This window comes from Myiozetetes cayanensis, unplaced genomic scaffold (genome assembly GCF_022539395.1).
Source record: "Myiozetetes cayanensis isolate MyiCay16 unplaced genomic scaffold, myiCay2020 scf18, whole genome shotgun sequence".
Taxonomy (NCBI): domain Eukaryota; kingdom Metazoa; phylum Chordata; class Aves; order Passeriformes; family Tyrannidae; genus Myiozetetes; species Myiozetetes cayanensis.
In genome coordinates, this window is record NW_026087389.1 from 11,374,054 (window position 1) to 11,390,505 (window position 16,452).

Below are 16,452 nucleotides of genomic sequence, written 5' to 3' on the forward strand. Positions count from 1 at the left end.
GATAAATAGGTGTTATAACTGCTTTTATCACCTTGTAACCATCTAAATCCTTATAATTCAATCACATAATAATTTCTTCTGGCATCTTTCCAGGTGTCAGAATTAAGAGAATAATTCCTGTTATCCTATAGGTACAGGAACATCTATAATTCCCCAGAAGCTTCCTTTTTATATCTTATTATACTTTTCCTTTGTATCAAGATTAGCATTATTATTTGCCCTTTTTGAGCTCTGCAGGATCTTTTGCACAGTTTAAAATCTTGATCTTAAATGCCAGCACGGCTTTTATAATTAAACCCAGAGATTATAACATTATTATCATCTGGGTACTGATTTCTGCCTTGCTGTGGCTGTCAGCCAAATGTCATAATGCATACAATTAACAGATTTGCTTCTCAGCTTACTGATAACAAAGGAAGCACAAATAATTCATAGGCAAAGGCACCGGTCCTTTGATGTGACTGAACTCTGATCCTTTCAGCACCTGAAGGGAGGCAGGCTGAAGACAGGGCAGCCTCATTAAGGCAAAGAAAAACAAAAAACGAAAAAAAAGCAGAGGAGGAAGAGGAGGATGCAGGAGGTGCCCCCCACGCTGGGTGCTGTGACCTCTGCCGGGCCGGGTCCTGCAGCTCCCACCCTCCCACCACGGCACGGAAAGAGGAGATTCCTTGGGAAAATACAAGAAAAACCCAGACAAAAATACAGACAAAATAATGTCTCTAATTATTAGGTAGCGTTTTTTTTCCCAGAGGTTGAGGGAAATTCCTGATGAGGTACTTCCATCTGGTTTACAGTGCCTTTGTGCTGGGGCAGTTCAAAGAGGCTGCAATGTAACCGAGAATCGAGGACAGCATTTATTTATAGTTTGATAGCCTCATAAAAGCTGTAGAGCTGAGCTCACAGCAGTGTGCTTATTTATGTTTTAAACTGCTCATGCAGCACCCTACTGCCTTGCAAAGCGTATGCTGGAGCTCCTGCATAAAATTATATATGGCTCTTCCATGGCACAAAGGCAAAAAAGGAAAAGTGAAATTAGACTAACAAAACAGTTGATAAAAAAATTTTAAAGTAGCAGCCAGAACTGGAGGAAAATTAATAGCCTGGCTCTGAAATAAAGTAACATCCAATGAAAATTTGCACCTGAATCCATTTTTCACAGTAGAAGAAAAAAATATCCCAAAACTCTGAATAAGGCAGTAACTCTGATTTCAGCTCCTGGTGACATTACAAAGGATTTGAACCTTGTGCTGGAGGTTTTATAATGACAACCCAGCCTCTGGCACAGTCTCAGAGCAGTGCCTCACTGCAAATTATATTTGTATCACATTTATCCTTTCTTTTAATATCAATGTACCATCTTTTCCCCTCTGTAACCCAGAGGGAAAGCAAAGCAGCACTGTTTCATTATTAGCCTTTAATAGTCTTTCCAGTGATATAAAGGAGAATATTAATATTCTTCCAATGACCTCACCTAAACACTGCTAAAAGCCAGGAGGGAAGTGACAAGTTTGCAGCTAATGTACAGGGATGAATTTCTGAAGTTAATGGCAGGATTTCACCCCTGGGTTTTAATCCTGTTTTCTTTTTAGCCATTTAACTTCAGTTTCCTCAGCTGTCTGGTGGAGAAAGTAGACTTACATACAAGTCAACAGCATGATTTTATTGAGTACAGTTCAGTCAGGAGGTTGCTGTGCTATCAAAGCACAGAGATGAAGAAGGTGCATTCTGACAAGGAAAGGCAAATACTGTCTTCTTGAAAGTATGAGGTAACCACACTTTCCCTATAGCTCTGCCTGAGGAAGCAGCATTGCTCTGCAGAGCCTGGCGAGGTGGGTGAAGATGGGTTGGAGGGTTGCAGGCAATCCTGCCTGCAAGGTGCACTCTCCTTGCACAATTCTGCCCAAGGATGAGGTGATGGTTTGGTATGCACCAATTCCAGAAGAGGAGCCTCACCAACAACCATTCCAAGGCTGTGCATAGTTCTGCTGTTGTTCCTGGGGAGGATGCTCAGAGCCAACCCAGCAGCTCTGTGGGCAGCTGAGGAGCCCACCAGCCCTGGGTGCAGGTGGGCAGTGCCTTCACTGCCTGGATAGTGGGTGTAGGACTTATCCTTCAGATAATTAGTACCTAAAGTAGTACATAAATGACATGAGCTACATTGTGCCTCAAGATTCCTATTGCTAATGTCTTACTGATGAAAGAGGAGAAAACGGCTGCGAGCATGTTGTGCCAGATATGCTAATTGCTGGTATGAACACTTAAAATTCACAAATCTGATGAACAGTGTAATCAAAGGCAAAGTGTTGCTCTTAAGAAAGCTAAATTAACAGTGAAAAAATCCTTAAAGGTGACCAGCAAAGGAAATGAAATCATAAGTCAGTTCTGCACACAGCTTCTTCCTGATCTGTACAAAAGTCTGGGAAAGATGACGATGATTAATCATCTCACTTGTTCTTCACATTAGAAATGCACATTTTGACCATTATGGAAAAGCTGGGGGATGTGTGACAGTCTGACATCACAAAAGAGAAAGGAGAGAAGTTGATCATTTTGGAGGAAAAGTCCTGATTAGTCAGATTGCAAAACAGGCCTGGGGACTTGTCCATAGTTACTAACACTTTCTTACAGCTGGAGTGAACAATCTGTTTCAAGACACTACAACTCGTCTTCTTTAAGATGTCTGTGCTTATGATCTTAGAGATATAGTGTGGTTCCTTTATCAAAATGAACATCAAATATTATAAGGTGATAAAATAGCACAAAGAGAAAACAGTAAACATCTAATTATCATGTAGGATTAAAAAAAGAATATTTTCTATCTCATAAAAGGCTTCTTCTGATTTAAAGACTTCTCCAGAGGCAGCTGATGCAGGATTAAGACCTATATTTTCTCAAATGCAGTATTTAATTTCAATGGAGCCAGAAAAAAAAAAAAAAAAAAAAAAGAAAAGAAAAAAAATCTAGATTTCAAAATGCCATAGCTGTATTTTTTGTACTCAACTTCCTGTCTTTGATTGGTTTTTAAAAGTACCATAAGAAGGGATCAGAGCTTGGTCTACATCCAGACTATAAAGTTAATGTTTTGTCTTCCAAATCCATTTTTAAAATCTGGTAATAACCCAGATTCATTTCTCAGATTTGTTGCTTCTAGTTCCAGATTTGGAATATGGAAAGAATTGATAAAATCAAGGATATGCTAGTCTTCAAGCATGCTTGCTTTTAATTTAGCACTCAAAGTGAGGAATCTATGTAATTTGCAGAATGATGACTACTTCCAAATCTAACTGAACAGCTAAAAGAGTAGGTTTGAGTTTGATGATATGTAGATTTCCTTTTCACCTGGGAAATAACTATAATATTTTTAAAAATCCATCTATCTAAATCTGTAGAGAAATCTGGACTGTTTGTAAAAATACATTTAGATGGATTTCAAAGAATTTCATATGTTCATTTTTTTGTGTCGATACATATTTCTTTGATGAAACTAAGACTTCTCATTGTGCTGCCAGGATTTGAGAAAAACAGTTCAATCTGCCATGCAAGCCCCTGATCCTGCAAATGTTTAAGCTGGTGAGGAATGTTATTCATTTCCACAGTCTCATTAAGCACTTCATAGCATGTTTACAATGTGTTTTAAACATGACTGTGCCACAGCTTTAGGATTTGTTCGTGTATTGGTGATTCATGACATGAGTCCTTAATGCATTTCCAAAACAGAACTGTCTCATGACCACATGAGAGCCAAAAACTATGCTAAGGACTGGTATCCCTCAAGTGATGGGTAAATGTCATTCTCCCACTGAACCTCTACCACTGTACCTCACATTCTGCAGCTTGCTGATCTGAAAGGCAAAGAGGTTCACTATAGAATCCCCAACTCAAAAAAAAAACCCAAAACAAAAAACCCAAACAAACAAAAACAAACCAAACCAAACCAAACCAAAACCCCAAACAAAACCAAACAAAAACCCACAAAAAAAACCAAACAAAAAAGGGACCATGAAGTTCCTTATTTTTTCCCCATAAATAAAACTGGTGGGAGTATGTGAGTAATTATGATTTAATTAAAAATCTCCTTTGAGTCTGTAGTAAGTGGAACCACAACTCTGTGAGTCTGCAGCACATAAACATCCCACTGAGATGTGGGAGTGCAGCTTGAAAGCTGGCCCCTATTTATTGATCCTTTATTTATCCCAAAGGAAACCAGTAGCAACTCTGTAGAAACCAGTGACCTATGCGTTGGTGTGAAAGAGTAAAGAATCTGGCCAATGGGACCAAGTGGCTTCCTGTCACTTCACCACCATCCTTTGTAGGTGAAAGATGTCTCTGCCTGCCCAAACCAGTCTTGGCTCTCTCAGCTTGGAGCCTGGGGAGAAGCTACTGGTGAAGTGGGGAGTGATGGGACACAGACAAATCCATTGGTGAAGTGAGACAGCAGCTTCCTGACTGCTTTGCAAGGCTGTAAGTACAGGGCTTTTGCATCAAAACTCTTCTGTAAACTGGTACCCAAGCCTGCTGGAAGGCAGAATATTAAATATCCACACATCCACTTATGGCTCTGTAAAGTGCCAGGGAACTGGGTGGTACTATTTATTTCCCACCTGCTTTGCAGAGGTGTAGATCACTGTGAAAAACAGTGAGAGAAACAAGATTAATGTTTTTCCATTTTTTTAATCTTGTCAAACCCTCTTCTGAAATTTCTGCTTAGACATAACTCCTAGTTTGAGAGATGCTGTGAACACTGAGAAGGCCCCATTGCAGCAGTCTCACCCAAGGGCCCGTTGGAAATACTTTCAGCACTCAGCAAGGACTAATGTCCCTCAGGAGCATGAGAGGCAAAACATGAATAGCCAAGGGACTAATGGCCTGATTTAGAGTTCATTAAAGTCAGTGGAAACCTTTCCCTCAATTTTAACAGGCTCTGGATCAGGAATGGAGGAAGGAGGGAGAAGGCAGATGAAAATGACTGCTTTGAAGGGAAGTCTATAATTGTCTTTAAATAATCACAGAACTTGGGGTTAAGTATTGAATACTGAAGATCATGAGAAGTGTTGATTTTTCTTACATTTTTTCTTGGAGAAATTGAACCTGAGACCTCATCATAATTTTACATACTTTTTGTGCATTACTGATTTATATCACACCCTACAGAATTACTATCTTTAGATATCAACAGCAATATTCATTTGCCCAATATTTTGTTCCTATTGGGCAGTGTTGTGCTTCTATTTCTAGAAACATTCCCGATGAAGACCTTGAATTCTGAGGATATTTAAAGAGAGGAAGTCTGAAGGTCAACCATGGATCACAAGGCTGAGGAAAAAAGGAAACAGCACCATAGCCTGACTTTACTAGAACAAGTAAAGAGAATGAAAGAATCAACACAGATAACTGATGTTGTGCTTGTTGCAGAAGGTGAGAAATTCCCCTGCCATAAGGTGGTGCTGGCTGCCTTCAGTCCCTATTTCAAAGCCATGTTCACCTGTGGCTTGGTCGAGTGCACGCAGAGAGAGGTGGTGCTGTATGACATCTCTGCAGAGAGCGTGTCCACGATCCTCCACTACATGTACAGTGCAGATTTGCTCCTCACGAATCACAATGTGCAGACTGTTGCACTGGCTGCATATTTCATGCAGATGGAAGATGTTTGCAACATGTGTCAGAAGTACATGATGGACCACATGGATGCTTCCAACTGCGTGGGCATCTACTACTTTGCAAACCACATTGGGGCAGAAGATTTGTGTGACCAAGCAAGGAAATACTTGTATCAGCATTTTGCTGAGGTGAGCTTGCAGGAAGAAATATTAGAGATTGAATTCCAGCAGCTGATGGCTCTCATAAAGTCAGACGATCTGAATATTTCCAGGGAGGAAAGCATTCTGGACCTCGTCATTAGATGGGTCAAGCACAGCAGAAAGTCACGTTCAGAACACCTTATTGAGCTCCTCAAGCAAGTAAGACTGGTACTCATCAGCCCTTCCTTTCTTGTGGAAGCACGGAAAAGGAACACAATGATTCTGTGCAATTCAGAATGCAATGACATGTTTGAGGAAGCACTGAAAACCATCAAACTGTCCAGCCACCCTTCCCTCAGCCTGCGATACGGCATGGAAACTACTGATCTCTTGCTCTGCATCGGCAACAATTCTCTTGGTATTAGGTCCAGACATGGTAGCTACGCTGATGCCAGTTTTTGTTACGCTCCTGCAACACGAAAGACTTACTTCATTTCCTCTCCCAAGTATGGAGAGGGTTTAGGATGCGTTTGTACTGGTGTTGTCACCGAGAAAAATGATATCATTGTGGCAGGCGAGGCAAGCGCTGTCAAAATGTCTAGACAAAAGACCAGGAACATTGAAATTTATAGGTGTGTACCCTCTGTCAGAAAATCCCTGATTATTTAAAAATTTTAAATCTAAATAATGTTTCTGGGGACAAAAAAAAAAGTCTATTAGACAAAATGTTCTTCAATTGAAATTATTTTTCCCAGAGATTCTGATTACCTTAATCAGTCTGTCACAATTTATTTTCATATTAGTAAATTATATACCTACAACCATATCTTGATGTATTTTCTCATGAAAGAAGGAGGATTTACTCATATGGATTTACTCTTTCTCTCTCTGTTTAAATGAACTTGATTAGATCAATGCATGTGGATTTTATATTCTCCTTACTCAAATCTCAATGTTTTTCAAGGATACTTATTTTCTAAGGGGAAATGAGGCAAGCAAATGACCCAATGAGTCCAGTAAGACAGAGAAAACTTAATTCTCTGTTAAAGTTGATGATAGTATTTCATAGATTAAAGATAATGATTGATATCTCTAAACCCTCATTCTGTTTTTATTCATGTCTTTTTCAGATGCATCCATTTTAAAGAAAACCAGACATTTTCTGGATTAAAGATGAAACTTTAAAATGGTGGCAGCATTTTCAAATACAAATGTCTACATTTAAGGAAATAAATCCATACTGAGTCACCTGAAGTAGCCTTATTTTCAGCAGTGTTGAGCTCTCTGTCTTCCCACTAACTTCAGTGGAAACTGATTGAGCACCACACGCAGAAATAAGGGGCTTCTCACCTTAATAAGGATCAAATATCTTTGAAAGGACACCTAGAATTCCTCACACTAAAAATGCTTAATCTTGCTAACATTGGGCTCAATTTTATAACTTCTCTTCGAAGGAGAAATCTCCTTGTCATTGTACCATTGCCTGAGTAAACACTGATGATTAAGGGGTTAACGCTTCCAAACAAGGGGACAGGACTTCGGTGAACCAGGGCATTTATAACTCTGGATTCTCCTACAGATACCACCAGCGAGGAAACCAGTTTTGGCACAGCCTGTGCACCACTCAGCTCCGTGAGCTCTACGCACTGGGCACTGTCCACAACGACCTCTATGTTATAGGAGGGCAAATGAAAGTGAAAAATCAGTATCTGGTCACAAACTGTGTGGAGAAGTATTCCATGGAGCAAGGCACCTGGAGAGGCACGGCACCTCTTCCAATACCACTGGCATGCCATGTGGTGGTGACAGTGAAGAACAAGCTGTACGTGCTGGGTGGATGGACACCACAGGTTGAGAAATGTGCCTGTTACTGTGTTTGGTTTCTGCATTAACAAGCAGTGTTGTGTAATTTTACAGTGCTTTTTGCATGGGAAAAGTACATCAGTGACAACAGAAGAATAAACTGCTCACATTCCTCTGATCTTTTGCAGGAAAACCAAACAGGGGGAAGAAGAACAATATCCATCTATGCCATCCTTGATGTAAATACCAACTTCAGGAAGGGCAGTTCTTTATTTATAGAGATGTGCACAGTGAGCAAGAGTTTAAAATACATCTCCCATGTCATCATGAGTTCCAGCCTTTCTATTCCTTATTTACTATCTTCTTAATTTTTCCAGAAACCATAAATAATGGTATTTAATTATACAGGCACCCTAAACTGTGCCCTGTCTTCAAATAGCATGTAAACAGGTACACTTCAAGGACAGATTTATATATGACATTTAAAGTTCACCTCAATTTCTCAGGAAGCTTTCTTGGTTAACTAAAGTTAATTTATTAGATTTTAATTATATTACATTTTAAATGAAAAGTCAAAGCATTCTCTGGAAAACAGAGTCCTTTAACCAATCCATTAATTTGTTTCAGTTGTATTGCTTGCCCAGGTAAAGTTTTTACAGGAATTTTCAGCAGGGCCAGAGATACCATGTTCAGTAGTACAGGGAATATACAGAACTATGCTACAAGGAAGGTGGATGTCAGGAGCAGTGCATGCTCTCTCCAGTTGCTCCCAGTGCAAAAGATCTTTTTTAAGAGCATAGTCCATTTTTATTTACTGCTTGGTGCAGTTTAAATTTGAGAGTTCAGGATAAGGTCCCACAGTTACTTGACAATGAAGTGGAGCATCTGTAATCCTCATTGCTGACAGCAATATGTTCAGACTGTCATCACAATTCAATGGATTGTGTCCTCTTGATATAAATTAAAGTCTTTAAAAGAGAGATACATTCAGCTAACAAGACTTACACCTCTTTGGATGTTTTGAATGCAGGAGTCCCCAGGGAGACAACAGAAAGATCAGAGTATTTCTGATACAGAAACAACTGAGCAAGGGTATCTCACTATTTAAAGAACTAAAATATGAAAATACTTCATGTAGAAACAGTCTGTCTGTAAAAAAAACCCCTTGAACTGAAAGATATGTCATATAACAAAGATAGATGTTGAAGTCAGACAACCAGCTTTGTTAAGCTTTTTTCCAGAACAGATTGTGAGAGGGGAAAGTGGCTTAGAAGCATAAGTCAGGAATATTGAGCCAAGAATGGTTTAAAAAAACCCACCTAAATTGGATACCTGCCTACAAGTACTATCAGTAACAATGCATGGGAGTCTGAGTTTATATATAAATAAGTTTGAGATGAGCAAATTAACAGTAATTGATTAAAACCCACAGCTTTGCAAGATTAGGGCGTACCAGAACAAATCAGAATAAATTAGCTCAAGCTCTCAAAAGAGTGCTTTAAGACCAGCACTGCAGAGGGCTGAATTCTTCTGGTACTATATATCTTCCCCCTGTCAGATGCAGCGATTGTGTATGTGGGGATACCACAGCTGCACTGGGAAAGCAAATGAGCTCTCCAAGGCAGGGGTTGTCCCTCTGCTTGAACAGCACTGAATGTTCTGTCGATCCTGAACAAACACTAACGATGCAGCATTGACAGAGTGCCCTGAGTGCACGTGTCCATTACAGGACAGAGATAAATACATGTTCCTTTCCCTTTCAGGCTTTGTAATTGAAACAAGACAAGACAAAGTCAAGCCGGGACATAAAATGACAGCTTAGGAGGGCAAGGACTCGGCTCACATTAGCACTGCTCAGCTCAGCTTTGGTCTGGCCTCACTGGTGCCAGCAGAGTTAGAAACCCAAGCAACTCCAGCCTTGGTAACTTGGGGCTGTTAAAACAGAAGAAAGCATTTGGTGAGGCTGAGAGGAAGGTTCCAGACCCTTGAGAAATAGAGAAGGGCTACTGAAAGTTATGTTTTCTGTACATAAGGAGCACAGGGTTCACTCTGAGGCAAGTGTTACCACAAAAAATGAAGGTGGACATGAATTTACAGCATGTCAAATGGTGCCTGCTCCTAAGTATATGCTTAGTCTGTGTGGAAAACGCACAGTTAACCCCCTTTCAGTGAATAAGTCAGTGTTTCACACTTACCATGGAGAATGAACATGCCTGGGCACTTACAGAGAGTAACCAAGGGGCTATATATTTACTCTGTAGTTTACCTCCTACTGTCTTGTCCATGGCATTAGTGTTGGAAAGGTCTTTTGGGAAAGAAAAATAAGAAGAAAAACAGGAACACATATAACACCATCACAAGCAAGCAAAGTAGTTCTCTCCTTCTCACTCTCTCTATGTGAAAACTTTCAACCCAAAATATTTCTGGATCCTCCCCCCACATCCCACTGCTTACATTCAAGGGTGTTGTACCCAAAAAAAATAATCTGAGTTCCCTGCATCATGTGAGACAGGCAGAGAAGGGGGAAGAAGATTAGAGAGAACAAGAGGAGTAGGAGTGAGTATAAAAGGAGTATTATGGCAGCAAAGATATTGCAGGGGGCTAGGAGCTTATTATGCAAACCATTGAAGTTACAGCAGTTGAACAACATTACTGTGGTTAGACTGACTAAATAAACATGCAAATGTTTATTAGAATAAGTTATGCGTATATATAGGCCTGAGAAAGGCCAGGAAAGTACCTCACTGAGACTCATGGTATGGTCTGCGTAACAGTGGGAATAGATTTCAACATTTAGCAGGAAAAAAAAGACAGATCTATTGGTTTTCCCTCATTATTAAGACTGTACAGCAGCCTTGTGAAAGGGGTACGTTCTTCCAGAGCTGGGACCATGAATGTATTGTTATTACCCAAATGCTCACCTTTATTGCTGTAGAATATAGATGCCCACTCATTCCTTTGCCTTCTACAGTGGACTCCCAGCCACAAACCACGGGTGCTGTGTAAACCCTGGGGACTACAATCCCCTGCGGCTGTAATTGATGTGTTTGCGCTATTTATCTGCCGAGCTGTCTGCTGTGATTAATTGCATGCAGGCATGTGCAGAGGGCTCCAAATGTTGTATTATTATATGGCTGTCATATTTCATACAGATGGATCTGCCTGACGATGAGCCGGATCGATTAAGTAACAGAACATTTCGGTACGACCCGGGCCAAGACAAATGGACGGAAGGAGCTCCAATGAAGTACTCAAAGTACCGCTTCAGCACAGCCGTAGTCAACGGGGAGATTTATGTCTTGGGTAAGAGGAAACAGATTTTTTTAACAGATAGCACCATGACTTTTTCTTCTTTCCAGCAGTTTGCCTCTGTGAAGTGAAATATCTCACCCTTTGTTAAGTACCGTAGGACAAAGTACACTGGACTAAACGGGTGGTATTTTTCTAAAGTTGTCTCTTCCCCTCATTATTTCTTCCTTTCTTGATTTATGTAGATTAAATTAGGTGAATATTTAGTGTTCTGGATTAATGAAACAAAGGTACTTCACTTTTTAAGCTACTTTTCTTTAGGGTATCAGTGTGTGCTATAAATAGTAATGAATTTTAAAAAGTGAGTAGAGAAGCCTTGTAAGGACCATTTCACAAGTGAGCACTGAACAGCTGAGGAACATAACCAGCATTGTGAAAGAATGGCATAGGGTTAAAGAAAATTTGGATCTCCCAGTCAAAACCAACATTATTTCTCTATATTGATAAAACTCAATGAATCTTTCTTTTCCACCCACCTCAAAGCAGTGCATTCTTTTGAACACTTAAGTCTCTCATTTTGTCATTGTTTGATTGAATCTTTTCAATTTTTTTTTGTTTAAAAACCAGTATTTTGACAAAAAGTATTGATTTGTGTGAAAAAGTTCAATAATCTCCTACCCCAAAATCTTTTGTCTCAAATGATCCCCACCCATATTTTTCAGTTCTGCAGTAAATCCATAAAAGGACTCTTTTCCCAAAGACCATTCTTCATGGTCCCATCCCAGCCTATGTACAAGCTAACAGAGAGAACATCACCTGTTTCTGAACACTGGCAAACAGCTCAGGAGGTGGCAAACAAGGGATTTTTCTGAAGAGAAGATGAAGATGTAAGGCAGGGAAAGGCAGATGTAGAAGAAAGGCATTACAGATATTGGGAAAAAGTTAAAAGGGGCATCTTAGAAGGGGAATAGGAGTCAGAGAAGTGTCCAAGTAACAGAGAGAAGGATTATAGATAGATGTGTGACTGGAAAGTTCTTGGAGAAGTGGGGGAAAAGCTCATACAATCAAGTAATCCACAAGTGGGCTGTGAGTGATTCACACCCTTCCATGCTCCTGTGGTCTCATGGGCATCGCACATGAAGAAGGCAGCAATCACATCAGAACCTTGGGACATTTCAATCTTTTCTGCTTCAGACTACTCCTGCTTACAAGCTTATCAAAGTGAACACAAAAATACAGTCATATCAACATAATACACCTCCTGCATTGGGGTGTTCTGTTTTTGTCTGGGTTGTTATATAATGTGGATAAAGCAGAGCTTTCTCCCTGCCTGTAATACAGAAAGTGTTTTGCAGGGGGTGTATGTAAGAGAGGTGTCTTTGAAGTAGAAGAAGAAAGTGGCTTTAATGCTGCATTTGTCTTCTTTTAGAGAGACTTCTTTCTCTTAAGAGGCTTGAGAGAGGCCCATAGTCACAACCAGGAGGAAGGGTGAAAGGAGCCAATATGGAAAAGAGAGTTTTGCAACCAGAAAATCATATCATTATTGTCAAAGGTTAGTGATAGAGAATGTCAGTGTGCTGTTAAATAATAAGACTGTTGGCTACCCAGGTTCAAAGGTGCTTCCAAAATATGGAAACTCCATCCTTTGTAAAAGGTTAAATATATATAATTATTTATACTGACATTGATGCTCTAATGGGGCAGAAGAAGCAGCTGGAATAGCTGGGAAGAGAAAGGCTGCATTTATGCATTTCAGTAAGACAGTGCTCCAAGATCAAGACCTTAAACACTGTGATGACACAAGAGAGTCAGGGAGCAAAAAAAAGGAGCCGCCTTGGGATGCATGTGATAAAACAAATTGACAGTCTTCTTCACAGCAAGCCTGACACTGAGACAAGGGAAAGGAGTGGCTAATAGGGAAAACTGCATCCATTTTCTTCCCTCAGAATCTCACACAGTATATCTGAAGCATATCTGAACAATTACAGTAATGAAATGTACAGAGTGAACACAAAGCACGGCATTAAATCTGCAAAGTGCCTGTTTAAATGGCATTGAGGCAAGTTGATGGTCTCACAGACCTGTAGAAGCATTTTGCTAATGTTAAAAAATTAAAAAGCCTTGTTTTGGTATGTATAGCTGCCAGTGTTGCCGTATTCAGGGAGCTGAATGCTGACTTGAAATCTTTCTTACATGCTAACCAATACCAAAAATTTGTGTATGTGTGTGAGAAAATCTTTGCTAACAATCAAATCTGCACATGGGCTGTAACAGGCTCTTGGTCTGTCTCCATCACTTTGTTGGTTCACATGCCTTCCCATGGCCCTCCTTATTCGAGCCTATTCCTAAGGGAACCAACTTAATGCTGAGATTAACAGTTTGCTGCACTGGACCTTTCACTCTTGCCACTAAATCTAACTAAGCATTCATAAAGGTAGGGTTTGTTCTCAGTTTTGACAGTGTAAATCTGGGGTAATTTCACTGTAATGGACAAACTTGCTTGTGATTTATACCAGGGGTAACTAAGCTCACACGCTGCTCCAGGGAGCAGATTTTTGAGAAAGATTGGGCTACTTTTACCATTACATTTCTGAGCCTGCCTCCCTTCTTATGCTCTATCCACTCAAGGTGTAACTGCAGCATGTGCAGACACGAATGAGTTACCATCAGGTAGCAGGAATATCAATTGCAGAGAAGACATTTTGACCTAGGTCTGGGCTGCTTTCCCAAACTCCTGATTGCCTGTTTTCACAAACCTTGTGAGGACTTTAACATCCATCAATCTGCAAAATTTAGCTGAAACTGGGCAACAGGCACAAAAGCTATGAAAGGCCAAGAACATAATGTAAGTGCAGATAGAGAACACACATGTAGTAAGGGTAATTACGTGTCTTGTTTTCTTAGGAAATCAAATAATATTACAACTACTTTTCTAATTGAAAGATAAGCCTGACACTGAGCCAAAACTGATTTGTCAACAAATTCTGTCTTTGAATATTCTGGTTTAAATCCATTTGTAAGAGTATGGGTGGAAATGGAGATTTAGCTGTTAAAAGTAAGAAGACAATGTAGTTGGTAAATGTTAACAAATGTGGTCTTAAAACTGTGTGGAAGACATTAAAACCTTTTCCAAGGCCTCTCAGAATGATGGAACAATTTCCAAACAAACTCTGTTTGGAAACAGTGGTACAGTCATGACATTGGCATCTTACTCTGCTGATATCACACATGGCCTCATATCCAGTTGTGAACTCACACTCGCCAACTGTAATTAGAACCTCACACAGAAAAGCAACATTCCACGGTTTATCCATGGTGACAAGTTCTTGTTACCTTGTGAGTTCTCAGGCTGCTGGGCTGTCAGGTGGGTTCAGTTTTCCTTTGGAAAGAATTGCGATGGTAACCCCGACCGGGTGAACGGGCGATTCATGGCATTGAAAGGAAGGAGGTAAAAATGTTCTTAATCTGGCTGATGTGGTACTTGATCATGCAGATGACATTCAGGAGAGAATGGGAATGGAAAGAACAGAGGTTGATAGTGACAGAGCAAAGAATAGCAACTGTCATGAAGGCATTAAAAAGATGCAGGCTCCTCAAAGCTGTGGATCCCTCGGACATCACCCTGCTTCATAAAGGGTGTCGGGCACTCTGGGAGTCTAGAAAGATGCTGTCAAGGGTGATTTGTGCAAAAAGACACATTCTGAAGAGGAGAGGTTGTTCTCATGTAGTGGCCTCAGAGATGTCTTTACTCAGGCATAATGACTAAGCTTTTGTGCTATAGATGAGAGGGAGACTTTTGTGGAGTCTCGACCACTGCTATTGATCCCCCTCCTCACTCCAAAAGGGGATTCCCCATGGTGAAATCTGTGTGCACAGAACCTGAACATCTAACATCCCCAGTGAGGGGACACTCAGTGAAGGGACCATTTAAAAGCATGGGAAGGCATTCCCACAAGCATCCCCCACTTCTCATATCATACTTGTTCCTCATGGGGTGCACTGTCTCCATGGGCATCCTGCAGTCTGCACCCAGCTAAGAAGATCCACTGGGGGCTGCCAGGGACAGAGGAAGAAAAGGGAGAGGGGCAAAAAGGAAACAGGTAAATGCAAGATATCTTCAGTATGCCTTCAGGACCAAGCCTTGCTTCCAGAAGTAAAAACATGAAATAAAGAAACAGATAGCTCTAACTGGGTACATAAAGTAGTGTTGCAGAGAGATGAGGTTTCTTTCCAGTAAGCCTTGAAAACAAAGTCATTAAATGATGTAAGTTTGTCAGCTCTTTCCAACAGGATTTCTGTCTTTCTGTATAACTTATACAGGTGTCAGGACATTGAGGACTCTAGAGCAGAAATGAAAAATCACTGCAGAGAAAGTTGATTCTCTCTAGTATCTCTGATATATGAAAGTAATTTCTATCATAAATATGAAGCAGAAAGAAGATGCAAAATATTAGCTTTGAATAAGGTGCAGTAGCAGTTTCTTTGACAGACAAGTCCAATTTTTGCTTTCATGCATGCAGGTGTAAATCTGTAGTAAGTAGTCTGCTGATGTCAACTGTGTTGTGTCAGGCTCGTTTTATTCTAACCCAGATCAGAATCTGATGCTTAGCCTTTGAAGTGCTAATTTCTGAAAAGTCCTATTGGCACAGAACAGAGAGTATGTAGTCACTGTCCAAAACCTCTTCCCAGCCTAATTGCAGCTCCAGCATGTAAAACCCCAATGACTTAAATGGAATTATTCCAGAGTCACACTGAGGGAAGGAAAATGAGAGATAGATTAGAGTTTTTGGTCTGAGTAATAGCATTGTTCAGGAACCTGTACAGTGTGTCTTAATCATCAGTCCTGCAATGTAATTGTCTGTTTGTTGTGTAATGCTCCTAGAGAATCTCATGCAATTTATACACCATACATAATCCTCATAAGTAAATGAACAGCATTTCCTAAGGCTCAAAATCCTTTCTCCTATTCATCTCATTTGACTGGTCTCAGCTCTTTCTCTCCATATTTTCCCAGGAACATAACTATATTCGTTGGAGAGCCCAAGAAAGAGCAGTATTGTGTTCTTAATGACAGAGGCAATTGAGACACTTTTGGAAGAAAACCAGATGGGAGGGCTCTATTTAAGGTCATGCATTTTAATCCCTCGCTTAAAAAAATATCCTTTCCAGCTAGGTCTCTGAAAACTTATCACAGCCAACATACAAATTAGGAAAATTTATCCAAATGAATCCATCTGAATGCCACATTCATTACTTTATGCTAAAACACACTCAGCAGAACTACTGCCTCTGAAATACAGGTCACTGATAAAAAATGTTGTATCACCATGACATGCTTAACCATATGTTGCTTTTATCATTATATAATTCCTACCTTATAAATAAGAACGTATAGAAGGATTTAAATGAGAAATCCTATTAGGGAAGATTTAGAAACCAAAGAATTTTCAGTTATCCTCCTCAGCTTGGCATCCCACCTCTTACAACTTGATTTTTTTTCTCCCTGAGTTGTTGCTGAGAGCTTTTTTTAAAAGTTTTAAGCAGTCAAATGAAGTTCAATTAAATACTGAATGTCTCGATCATAAAATGCTTATTTGAATATGTACTTTGGGGTCTCTCTGGAAAAGAAAGTGTGTGTGGGAGGGGCTGGAAGGAGGCATTT

At 40.1% G+C, this 16,452-nt stretch overlaps 2 protein-coding genes across 3 annotated transcripts in view; one reads left to right on the forward strand and one right to left on the reverse strand.

Annotated features, from left to right (window-relative positions):
- MGLL (monoglyceride lipase) overlaps positions 1-16,452 on the reverse strand; it is a 102,833-nt gene that overhangs the window by 79,892 nt on the left and 6,489 nt on the right. The window lies entirely within an intron of this gene.
- KBTBD12 (kelch repeat and BTB domain containing 12) overlaps positions 4,395-16,452 on the forward strand; it is a 33,600-nt gene continuing 21,542 nt past the window's right edge. The window contains exons 1-3 of the mRNA XM_050312631.1: positions 4,395-6,370; positions 7,318-7,588; positions 10,694-10,844. Coding sequence (XP_050168588.1) covers positions 5,301-6,370; positions 7,318-7,588; positions 10,694-10,844 — 1,492 coding nt within the window. The 5' untranslated portion in view covers positions 4,395-5,300. The remainder of the gene's footprint in view (positions 6,371-7,317; positions 7,589-10,693; positions 10,845-16,452) is intronic.